The sequence below is a fragment of the Stenella coeruleoalba genome (genome assembly GCF_951394435.1).
Source record: "Stenella coeruleoalba genome assembly, chromosome: 2".
NCBI classification, from domain to species: domain Eukaryota; kingdom Metazoa; phylum Chordata; class Mammalia; order Artiodactyla; family Delphinidae; genus Stenella; species Stenella coeruleoalba.
In genome coordinates this window covers 90,418,474-90,430,670 of record NC_137147.1, presented here as the reverse complement: position 1 = coordinate 90,430,670, position 12,197 = coordinate 90,418,474, and the positions used below count along the sequence as shown (strand labels likewise).

Sequence of the window (12,197 nt, the reverse complement as noted above, 5' to 3'; positions counted from 1 at the left end):
GAGGCTGTATCAGAAATTGAGACAGAATTACAGGTACCTATAACTCATTTTTCCCTTAAAGGCCACTGGTGCAAGGCATTTATCTGTTCAACAAAGGGTTCTGCCTTTCCATATGGTAGGTGTAGGGAGTAGTCTCATTTCAGACTCAGCTGGGTGGTGCTGGTTATTTAGATCAGCTAAGATGACGCTGGGACTCAAAACAAGTCTTATTCACCGGCCTTGTAGAGGAACTGTGAACTTACTTGCAGTTATTTCTGACACTTCTGGTCTCCCTTTCCTTCAACTGTTCCCTCAACTCTGGTCCTCTTTCAGGAGCCCATCTATTTATTCCTCAACCTTTTCCCTCTCCCAAAGACTATGAATGCCTCTGATAGCCATCAATTTCCTCTTTCCTTGCTGACTGACTGCTTGACTACAATGTAGGGTGAATTGGTTTTGGTCGTAGTCTTATATCAACTAGACATTTTCTCTCTAAGCTTTTTATCTCTAACTGTGAAGTGAAAGTCTTTGTTCTCTATTAAGGGGATTCAGACATTCTGGAGCAGATGGGAGGTAGTTTGGGGTATATGGATGAAATTACACTATCCACAAACCAACCCTGAAAGGCCTTTCAGACAGGTGGGTAAGGTAACAGGGGGAAACTGTCTGGAGGTACTGTCTGTCTTTTCTCTTGTCCTCCTTGACAGAGCTCTTGGGAAAAGGCAGCTAGGGGATAATCTGGCTATGACATTGGACATCTATTCCTAGAAAGGGTTAGCATTTCATGAAATTTCCATGTTCTCCATGTATAACTATCCTTTATATCTCACATTTTTTCTAGCTCTAAAAATACCGATTCTAACCTCTCTGTCCCCTCCCCTTTCCCCCAGAAAGTCTAAGGTACACAATAGGCCATGAATAAATGCCATGAATGGAGACACTTTTGGTTAAAAGAATTTCTCTTTAGTAGGATTAGAAATAATACTAAGGTGGAGTTGATGGTATCTGAAAAGCTTATGGGTGTTGAACTTTCAGAAACAATGCTCATACTTCACAAAGTTTTCTTATCTTTGGTTTTTGGGGTCTTTTTTTCTTTTTGAGATAAAGATGGGGCCTTGTTAACATCACAGGTCTAGTCACCAAAATGGAAGGTCTTGTTGGGTGTCTTCCTTGGGAGACAAATGGGAGCATCTGGTACCTGGGCATATATCTTAGTGAGTACTTCAAAAGCCTGGGTCACAAAGGAGATGACTAGCATCATGGACATTTACAGATTTCAGTGTGTCCCGTTGACTTGGTTCAATGAGCTGTTCTTGGACCAAATTACAAATTGGCTACAAGGTATCCCAGGCTGACACTTCAGTACCTACTGGGGTTCAAAGAGTCTCCTTAAGGTGTGAGTTTGGTCCAGAAGATCCGTAGCCAACACAGATGTGTTCTAAATCTACTACGAGATTAAAAGTGTCAGGGACTCTCACTGAGACAGCTGGCTGTGGAGTGCCTTAGACCTGAGCAATGATCATATTTGTAAGATATGTAGAAATGTTGTGGACAGTGTGTGGGAGTATAGCATGATATTTACAAACAATGACTATGATTTTGATGAGAGTGTAATTTCTAATACAATCACGCCCTAATTTGGTGACCTTGGGAAGTTACTTAATCTCTCTCAGCTTCAGTTCTTTATCTGTGAAATTGAGCTAATAGAATGGAAATAGTACCAAACTCAAAGGATTGATAAGAGTATCAAATTTCATAATAAATGGAAAGCACCTAATTTAGTGCTAACTCTCAGTACATTTTAATCCTTTTTTTTTTTTTTGGTGTGTTAGGCAGTTCTGTGTTCTCAAGTGACACAAATATTTTTGTATTTATTTATCTCCTGGTATATTCCTCCATTCACTTACAGAGAGTCAGAATTTTGTAGTTGGAAAAAATTTTTAAATTATGTAATTCTATTTTTTTTAATTTATCAAATGAAGAGAATGAAAACTGGAGAGGCTGAATAACTTACACTGAGCCATTACTTCTTAAGGTTTGATAATCTCTTTAACAATTGCCAGCAAGGATAATAAATAATGATAAAAGTTATGTTTAAACAGTGTTTTCTTTTTTTAAAAAAAATATATATTTATTTATTTTTGGCTACATTGGGTCTTCGTTGCTGCGTGTGGGCTTTCTCTAGTTGCGGCGAGTGGGGGCTACTCTTGGTTGCGGTGCACAGTATTCTCATTGCGGTGGCTTCTCCTGTTGTGGAGCACAGTCTGTAGGTGCATGGGCTTCAGTAGTTGTGGCGCACAGGCTTAGCTGCTCTGTGGCATGTGGGATCTTCCCAGACCAGGGCTCGAACCCGTGTCCCCCGCATCAGCAGGCAGATTCCCAACCACTGCACCACCAGGGAAATCCCTAAACAGAGTTTTCTGGTTTTCAAATTACTTTCCCACTCATTATATGTAACTTGGTCCTCCCAACATTTTTGTAAAACATGTAGGATAGGTTTCTTTATCCTTGTTTTGCAGATATGGAACTTAAGTTCCCATTAGGTAACTTTCTAGGTCATATTGCTTGTTCTTGGCTAGGCAACATTAGAATTCAAATCTCAGAGTTTAGGCTCCTAAACTGAAAAACTTTTCATGACGTCTTAAAAATCCTCATTCATCTCAGATCCCTGGGTTTCCAGGTATATTTGTAGAGCTCATAGGGCACTAGAATTAAAAGGGATGTTGTTTAAAATCCTCTGGTTAGCTTCCTCAATGAAGTCTACAGAGATAAGATGACTTGGCCAAGGTTGATAGCTCTATCGGTGGCAGAGTGGAGACTGGACTTCTTGTTTCTTGTTTCCACCAGGTCATGATGAAAACTCCCTTTTTAATGCTATTTATAAAAGGGGAAGAGGAGGGAGTATCAGTATGATCCCAAGCTAGGGGATTTTATTGCAAGAGATCCTAGAAGGAGAAGAAATAGAAGGGTCAAATTGTGACATGTGGGGAACTTTATGGCCTATGGTTGCTTGTAGGGTTTGTACGAACATTGTGGACCTATGGCTCTTATTAGGAAAATCATATTCTATTTATTCTTTGGACTGAGGGGTCCTTATCTTTGACACCTAATTCTCTAGAGCAAGGGGGGCGGAGTCAGGAATATGGAGAGAGTGTCTGGGTATTGCATAGGGGCAGATGCAGGAAGAATAAAGATATTATATGTGGCTGGAGTTATCCTTATGCTCTATTCGTTAGAAACCTCAATGTGAGGACAGAGGAAAGTGAGGAACCCCAACAATGGTTTATCACTTACACAGCATGGTGGATAAATTAACCATACACCTTTATTGAATTCAGTGAATGAAATAATCTTCCTCCAGCACACTGAAGGAAATTACAGTTGTGTCCACCATGTGCCCCAGTGGTATAACCCTAAAAACTATAAAGCTGAAACGCTCAGGCAAGTGCATATTCAAATGTCCCTTTATCAAACTCTTCAATTTCACCTTCCCATGTAGAGGAAGGCATGCTACTATATGGGTCTAACAGGATTTTGAAGCATCTGATGATAAGAAGTCCCAAGAAGATACACAAAATCCCAACAAAAGCGAAGCCAGTTTTTTGCTCCAGAGTCAACGAGAAAGCTGACACTTCGTTGACACTCATCTTAGCTGAAGAGTTGCCACAGTTGGTACTACTCATTATTCACTGTCACATCATTTTGGCTCTTCAGAATTCCTGCTGGAGTCACCTCTTGGCCTAGATACAAAATTGGACTCAGTTTAGTTTTATCCATACATGGTATTAGGTAGGTAATTGTTTTGTAACATCTGGCATTTTTCAAACTCTCTTGACTTAACTCACAAAAGATATAGGAAAACATTATCAGATATGGATCAGGATCAAGTTAGTATTGGAGATGCTACTTCTATTGTAGTAATTACAGAATTGCCTTTGTGGACACACAAAACTGTACCTCTGTACACTAAATATAAAATCAAGTATGAAAGGGAATAGTCAAATAATTAACCCTAAAAGCATTTGATTCATTAAGTTAAGTCATTGAGTTGATTCATTAAGTTAAGTGATTCATTTGATTCATTAAGTCATTGCTTCTTTGACCCAAGTTGTCATCTAATTTTCATTTCATTTTTGCATGTATCAAAAAAAACCATAAATAATTATAGGGTGTAAGCTGGTCAAGCTCTCTAAAGTCTATGTTTTAAGGTCTATCTCCAATGCCATTTTGTCTGATAGGTTCTGATCCTTTTAAATAGGTGTAATACCTTCTTTCTTTTTCACCCCCCTCCTTAGCTTTTAGACTTATGTTCTTGTATTTTCTTTTCCACTACCACTTCATACACTAAGTGCTAATTTCTTAAAAAGAGAAATTGTGTTTTTAAAATTATGTTAAAAAGAGCAGTACCCAACATAGTAGCTTGCAAGTAACAAGCCGCGGTAGCTGTGGACCATTAACCATCTCACCACCGTCTCCACTGGCTCTCACACCCTAAATAGACATAAAATCCAAGTTAAACAGCATGTTTTCTATGAAATTCAGCTGCAAGTCAAGCTCCCCAGACCCCTTGCCTACCAGATTCCCACTATCTCTAAGCTCCTACTATGTTGAGAGTCTAAAACTACAGCAAAAGTGTTCCAAAAGTGTGTGTTGAATTGAAGCAAAATAGATTTTTCCACTTGATGTCTTAAAGTTAATTAAATTAACTAATGAAAAATCAAGATTAGTTAATTAAATCAAATGGTTACTAACCCACAGCTGCCCTTCTTGAGAGGACTGTCACCAAAAAGCTTCTCATCTAATAACTGAGAATAATAGACTGCTGGTGTTTTTGTCTTTGTTGTTGCTTCTTTTGATAATTTTAAGAATTGTGTTTATTAAAATGACTGACCCTTCAGGTTCTTTGGGGTTCAATTTTCAGAAAACAACTGAGACAGAACAAGGAATGGGAGGTAAGGAGTGGAGAAAGGGAGTGATTAATAAGAACAAGCCTTGTAGCTTTCAAAATTGTTCACCAACTTATACACGAGTTAATATCAAACAATATTTATTTTATACTGGCTTGGATTACAAAAGAGCTCTGTCTTCAAACCTTAAGTGTTAGAAATATTCAATACATTGTGGGATATGCTGGTTATTTGACTTTTTTGTTTAATAGAAGGAAAAAATGTTGTTTCAACCCAATTTGTTGAATTTCTTTATACCAAATCATTTTTCTACCCTAATAAATATGGTATACTGAATATATTTTAATTTTTAAAAATGTCAGATCACTTAAGTGTTTCAGAGTGATTTTTCTGAAGATTGAGCTCTTGTTGTACAATTTATCCTGTAGAAAGTAGAGGAGACTGGACTGAATAATGACCTTGGGACTTAACTAGAACTTTTTTTTCTGACCAAATCTTTAATTTTATTGCTTTGTCATTTAAAGGTCTTTTGTTGAGATTCATACACCCTCTGGTTCATTTTTTTAATGGGTGGACAAACTGAAAAGAAGGATGTTTCTACATGGAGATGCTGGATCAACCATTTGACTGATTCAGCCAAGTAACTTGTTGAATTTTTTTTTTTTCACAAGAGCCATGACCTTGCTAGGCTATACCATTTGACTATTTCCTCGGACATGTAGGTAAGAAGAGGCAATAAGCCTGGTTTACTGGTGGACACAGTATACAAACTCCCTTCGGCGAAGGACTTGTTGCCCAGCACATGGGAGGGCTACCAGCAGATAATCTTCAGCTGCTAGCTCCTTCCATGGATTGCCTCAATAGCAGAGAGCTGCCTCTCTGTAACCCAAGGTTAGCCCAAGGTTACTTTGCTTCCAACAGCAGACAGTTTTCAATGACTGATTAATGTGAAAATAAAAAGGCCTGGCCATCTTGAACTCTGAAGAACCATTCTAGGGAGGGAGATGCAAGAGGGAGGAGATATGGGGATATATGTATAGGTATAACTGATTCACTTTGTTATAAAGCAGAAACTAACACACCATTGTAAAGAAATTATACTCCAATAAAGATGTTAAAAATAAATAAAAATGTAAAAAAAAAAAAAAAGAACCATTCTAGCTCTAGAGTTCATCACAGGGAAAACCAAGGCTCTTCTTTCATCACAGTTCAAATTCTGCCCACTCCTGCTTAACTCCCCACTCTTCCACAGGTGTTGAGCCCAAGGGCACTACTCAGTAAACATCCTGCACACTACTCTCTGTCTCAGTCTGGTTTCTGACGAACCTAACCTGCAACAATTGGTATCACTATAATTAAAACATCTGGGCAGTTTTAATGATCTGTGCATTTTTCAGCTAGTTCATTTTGCCACCATGCAGAAATAGCCTAAACTGAGTATAGTTATGACGTTAGCTAAATTTATTTACATGTTTTTAAAAATCATGAAGCAGACATGTACACAGGGTCGTAACTGATCATTAGAAGACTTAAGTCAGTTGGCTCTTAGCTTGTGATTAATCCACTAGACTCTGTTATTCTTATAAAAACCCACCAACTGACCAAACAAACCAAAAGAGACATTTTCTAGCTGTGGCAATAAAACACGCAACTCATTTTTCACCATTAAATTAAAGCAAGGTATTTTCCTAGTTAGAGATACAAAATCCCTTAAATTTTTTATTACTATTTGTCTAACGTATGGCAGACATACGTTATATGTCTGTCATACGTTAAAACATAGCATAATGTTTTGTTCTTAGAGTCTTAGGCAATCTGTGAATTGAATTACTTATTTTAATGGAAAAATAACTACTTCTCAAGCAGTTACCACCGTTTCTGGCATGTTGTAGGTATTTAATAAATATTTGAATTGGATTAAACTAAATGTATTGAAAAATATAATTTTTGATGAATAAAGTTCTGGTTTTAAAAAATCTAATTTTTAAATTCAGAAAACGTATTTTAAATGAAATGAACAAGAAAACTTTGATTTAAAAAATATCAGCTTTGGGCTTCCCTGGTGGCGCAGAGGTTGAGAGTCTGCCTGCTAATGCACGGGACACGGGTTCGTGCCCCGGTCCGGGAAGATCCCACATGCCGAGGAGCGGCTAGGCCCGTGAGCCATGGCCGCTGAGCCTGCGCGTCCGGAGCCTGTGCTCCGCAACGGGAGAGGCCACAACAGTGAGAGGCCCGCGTACCGCCAAAAAAAAAAAAAAAAAAAAAAAAAAAATCAGCTTTGAAGATACACATTAAAATTCAGCAGCTCATTCAGAGTTCAATGTTTCTGGTTTTTTAAAATAATTCATTAATATAGCATTCCCAGAAAGACTCACATGATTTGTAATATTCAAAGGTAGGGAAAGTAGATCTTTTCTATCAGCCTTGTTAGTTCCCTTTCATTATCTATGGAAAGGTATGTAGCCATCATATTATTTTGGCGTTAACTACCAGGAAGTAGATAGTTAAATTTTGTACTCAGTCAGAATGCCTTTGTTAGCTTAAGACTTCTGGTATAATTACCCCTTCTTCCCCTGACTTTGCCTTCTTTATTACTTGGCTGCTCTGGTTACCCTTAGCTAAGAAGGGTAAGATACTTCAAGGATACTTAGCTAAGATAATTCAAGAGCTTTTGGAATTGGGTAGGAGTACAAACAATGAATGGATATATAGAGCCACTGTTAGTAAATGAATAAAGTCACCATGTTTTATACTGTCTTGGAAGAACAGATAAATGGTTGTCTCATGGCTTTATACATAGTTTATAAGCCCTCTTTGGCTATCTATTGTTGGTACCAATACAAATGAAATGCAGGACAAAAACTGGGAGCTGAATGATAAGGTATTATATAATAATGAATATGGCAATTACATTTTAGTTATTCATTCAACCAGTATATATATTGAATGTCTGCTCCATGTCAGCACTGTTTTTGGTCCTGGATTATAATGATGAACTACAGAACAATGTGCGCCTGCCATGAGTGGAGGAGGAGACAGACTCAGTTATTTTTAAAATTGTCTGTCTATCTATTATATATCAGGTAGTCATAAATGCTACAAAAGAAGGCAAGCAAGTTAAGAGGAAAGAGAATGATAATGAATAAAGGGCACTTCTTTAATTGAAGAAATCAGCAAAGGCTTTCCTAGGGAGATGACATTTGACCTGAAGTCTGAATGATGTCAAGAAGGGAGCTGTGAAAATATCTGGAGGAAGAGCATTGAAGTTTGAGGAAACAGTCATTGCAAAGGCTTTGAGGTGAGAGGATTTCATACACAATATGTTCAGATAAAGAAATTGACCAATAACACATTAAACTCCCTACTTGTACAAGATGGTTTAGTGGTTATCAGTTGACAAAGAAAAGGCAGAAGTACTTTATATACTTCTGTCTTTTTAACCCATGTAGAATGCTCTTTAGAAATGACCCCAAAATCAAACAGTAAAAGGAGACAAGAAAGTAGTAGAATAATGTTTAGCTGCATTAGATGAGTTAAAACTCCCTGGATAAGATGATTTATAACTTGATGAGCAAAAACCTTTGAGAAATACCTGACCATGAGAGTGCTGCCAGAAGTATGGACTTGGACAGACAAATGTCTCAATTTTCAGAAAGAGCAATGGGAAATTGTGAAAATTATATATTGGTAACTTGGAATTAATCTTTGTTACAAATCCGTAATTAGTTATTTTAATTAATTAAAATTAATTTAAATGCTAATTTGTTAGCACTCACTAAAAGTTAAGATTAGGTTAATAAGAAGTAATGCCAAATTCACTTCTTTTTTGGAAAGTTTACTACTAACATGGAATATCAGGGAAATAACATCGACGTGGTTTAGTCGATGCAAATAGCACAGCAATGCATTTAACCATCTCCCATGATATCATTTTTGGGGAAGATGGTGAGATATGCCTGGATAACATTATTTTTATGTAGAGTCATAGTTCACTGAAGTATCCTAATAAAAATTGGGCTCTGTACTCATAGAGACAGCTCTCTAATGTAGTATCACAAAGGTCTAACTCTATCTACATCCTCTTCAGTGTTTTTGAACAGTAACTAGGTTGAAGACATTGAAGTGATGATTATTAAATTTGACACAAGGCGGGGCTGAAAACTATAAGTTAGCTCACAGAATCAAGATTCAAGACAATTCTGATGACTGGAATTCTGGATTGAAACCTGAACATAAAATTTAATAAAAAAAATTTAATAGAAACACTTCTCAAGTCCCATGTTTAAGTGGGAGGGAGGGAGATACACCAAACTTAGATGGGGGACACTTGACCTGGAAGTTCGTGTGAACAGATGTTTCCTTAATATCTTAAAAGGAAGAACTTTGACTTTTATATTCATGTTAAAATTCTACCTTACACCAAAGGTGAAAACAAAATAGAAGCCAAGGAGAACACCTGAAAGGGTCATACTCAAATGTTGAAAAGAAAAAGTCTGGCCATTGCTGCAGGCATTGTGTCCACACAAGCAAATAAGTGAAAAGCTAAGCAATTGCCTAACAACATGTTCAGAAAATAGATACCCTTGGGAATTTAAGCCATATATGTAGTGGTTAAAATACCAGTATTTTCAGGCCTAAATTTTTCAAATATTTGCTCAAACTTTCCATTTTGCTTACTCTATTAAATGAACGACTTGTCTCATTTCAACCCCAAGTCTAATGTTTTTGAGAATATACTGCGAAGTGTGCTGAGCTTTGTACCTTTCAATTAATATAGAGCATAATATGATATAAGAGTAATAACAAAATATTAAGAATCAATAGAGGTCTTCAGATGCAACACTGATTTCTTCATTAATTAATAAGGTATCCAAAATTACTGGACAACTGTGGATAAAAGATACATTTCTTTCACTTTCTCTAATCTCTGGAACAGAAGCCAAAAAAAAAATTAGCAGGTTCTGCAAAACAGACATTTTAATGCCTACCTCAAAGGGAAAATATCTTAGTATCCTGTTTATAGGGAAATAGAAAATGAAAGACATATGTGAGAATTTAGACCATGAAGTTACAAAACTAAATAAATAAACCCTTATGAGAAAAAAAAATTTGAGAATAAAGAAATGAATTTTCAAAATAAGAGTAGAGTGTAAAATTATGTGGTAAAAGTTATTTTTAATATGCGCTGCCACAAAAAATGGGTAAAATTATCAACATTGTACAGTTTAAATATCAGTGTCTATGTGTTTTATGATTAAAGTATTTAAGTATATTTCTGTAGTACTACTGCACATGATAAAATATTGCCTCAAGCCGTGTTAACTGGAATCAATGTTTAAGTATTCTAGAAATGAGAAAATGAGTTGGAAGCACAGTATTTCCTTCATGGCAATTGTCAGGAAATGGGATTTCTAAGTTCTGATGAGTCATAGGATTGGGCCAAGGGTATACCTGTAGATACCAGTAGGCCCAAATCTCATGGAACTGCTTTGTAGTTAGTAACCAATAAATAAGCAAACACAGTCTTTCTATGACCAGTCATACAAATCATACTATTGTAAGTAGTCAAGCAAAGATAACAGTATTTTTACACCTGATTTATAGACTTTCATATACATGAATGTTATGTGCGATTTTTTTTCTGTGAAAGAAGTTCATTGATTGGAGATATAAAAATTCACTTTTCAGAAACATATAGTCATTTAATCATGCAACAATGTGTAACTGCAGAAACCAATATTGAAAAGAATGTGCCTATTAAAAAAAGAAATTCCTGTATTTTATTTTAATCAACAGGTTTTTTTTCTCCGGTTTATTCATCTATTAATAATATTCCAAACAATATATCTAAAATAACCATTATAGTGGAATATGGTGTTCTAGATGAAAACTGTTATGATACTGGTCATTAGATATAATAATCTCTAATGCTAATGACATGAACATTCATAATTTAATGAAATGAGACATATAGGAAAACCCAAGCTTAAAAAATAATGAATTCTCCCATATATACACCCCTTCAAATATCAAGATTATTAAATCCCATTAAAAGAGGGAAAAGAAGCATTATTGAGGCCACATCTGCACAGAGCTAGTTAGTAATTTGGAATGGAATATGTTGTAATCAAAGGAAAACCTTAAATAACAAACCCAGATGTCTTCATCATGATGAAGTGCATAAATTTCAGGCCTCCCCAGGAATCCAAAACCTTGAGATATGCCAAAATCAGCCTCCCCCCAACCTTTCAGATTTCAACCTTTAGAGAATTTCCCTCTTAAGAGAATCTTTGAATGGCTCCTCAAGGACTCTGACATTCCTTTTTTTTTTTCCAGAAGCACTGGAAACCTGGTCTGAAAATTCTCAAAATGTCTCACTAGAGAAACCTGGACTGTCATTATCATTCTGCCTTGTTTGTCTCCAGTCCTCTTTGGACATATTAAACTTAAGAAGCATAGAAATCACCTACCAAACATTATGGAAGAAACATCAGCAAACACCCAACAAATCCACTTTTTTTTTTTCCTTTTATCAGCATCATCAGCAGAAACATTAGGGCTCTTTCTTCTTTAGAATTTGAACTCAGCAGACCTACAGACTCCTTCCCCCTCTCCTCCCTCCCCACCTCCTTTCCTGCTCCCTAGCTTCAGAAATACCAGAAAAGGAGACATGCTTTTCATCTGGACCTGCATTAGAATCCTGTCAGTTAATGCGAAGGGTAGGGGGAGAAAGTTACTCCGCAGGGAGAGACGTCTCACCTTCCATGCTTGTTGCCATGGAGATGAAATCCAGCCAGTAGATTTAAGTGTTGGCAGGTTTGTCTGTGTTCGCTGATCGGTTCGGTAGCAATGTAAAAGACGTGTCCTGGGAACCTGCGTGGAGTCCCAGTACCGCGGTTATCGCTTTACTGGCCTACGTGTGTAAATGTCTGTATCTGTCGGTGAGGGGCAGAAGACGTGTGCGCGCGCGAGTATATTTGCAGGAAAATGTGCACGAATTTCTTCCATGTGGCAGTGTGTAAATATTTGCGCGCGCGTGTGCGTATGTGAGGGCGTCTGACCGTGTGTGTCTGTGAGAGAAAAGCGGTGGACAGTGAGAGGGGGTAGGGAATCGGCCACGGCAGCAACAGGCTTCATGTAGTCCTCAGCTCTGCAAAAAAAAATAAGGAGGCTTATTTTCACTCATATCACACTTGGAGGTTAGCAATCGGAGTTCATCACCAATTTGTCTTTCTAAGGCAGTGGAGGTGTTAATTAATGTATTGTTAAAATACTTGTTTTCCTCTTCTGTCTGCGTCAGTAGCTGTGCCG

At 37.1% G+C, this 12,197-nt stretch overlaps 1 protein-coding gene and 1 long non-coding RNA gene across 2 annotated transcripts in view; one reads left to right on the top strand and one right to left on the bottom strand.

Moving 5' to 3' along the window:
• LOC307182800 overlaps positions 1-9,945 on the top strand; it is a 129,305-nt gene extending 119,360 nt beyond the window's left edge. The window contains exon 9 of the long non-coding RNA XR_013827263.1: positions 7,970-9,945. This is a non-coding gene — a long non-coding RNA (uncharacterized lncRNA). The remainder of the gene's footprint in view (positions 1-7,969) is intronic.
• CTXN2 (cortexin 2) lies at positions 2,220-4,047 on the bottom strand. Its single transcript, XM_079913920.1, has one exon. It carries the CDS (start codon positions 3,660-3,662, stop codon positions 3,417-3,419), a length of 246 nt encoding a protein of 81 aa, XP_079770046.1. The 5' UTR covers positions 3,663-4,047; the 3' UTR covers positions 2,220-3,416.
• Positions 9,946-12,197: the final 2,252 nt, after the last annotated feature.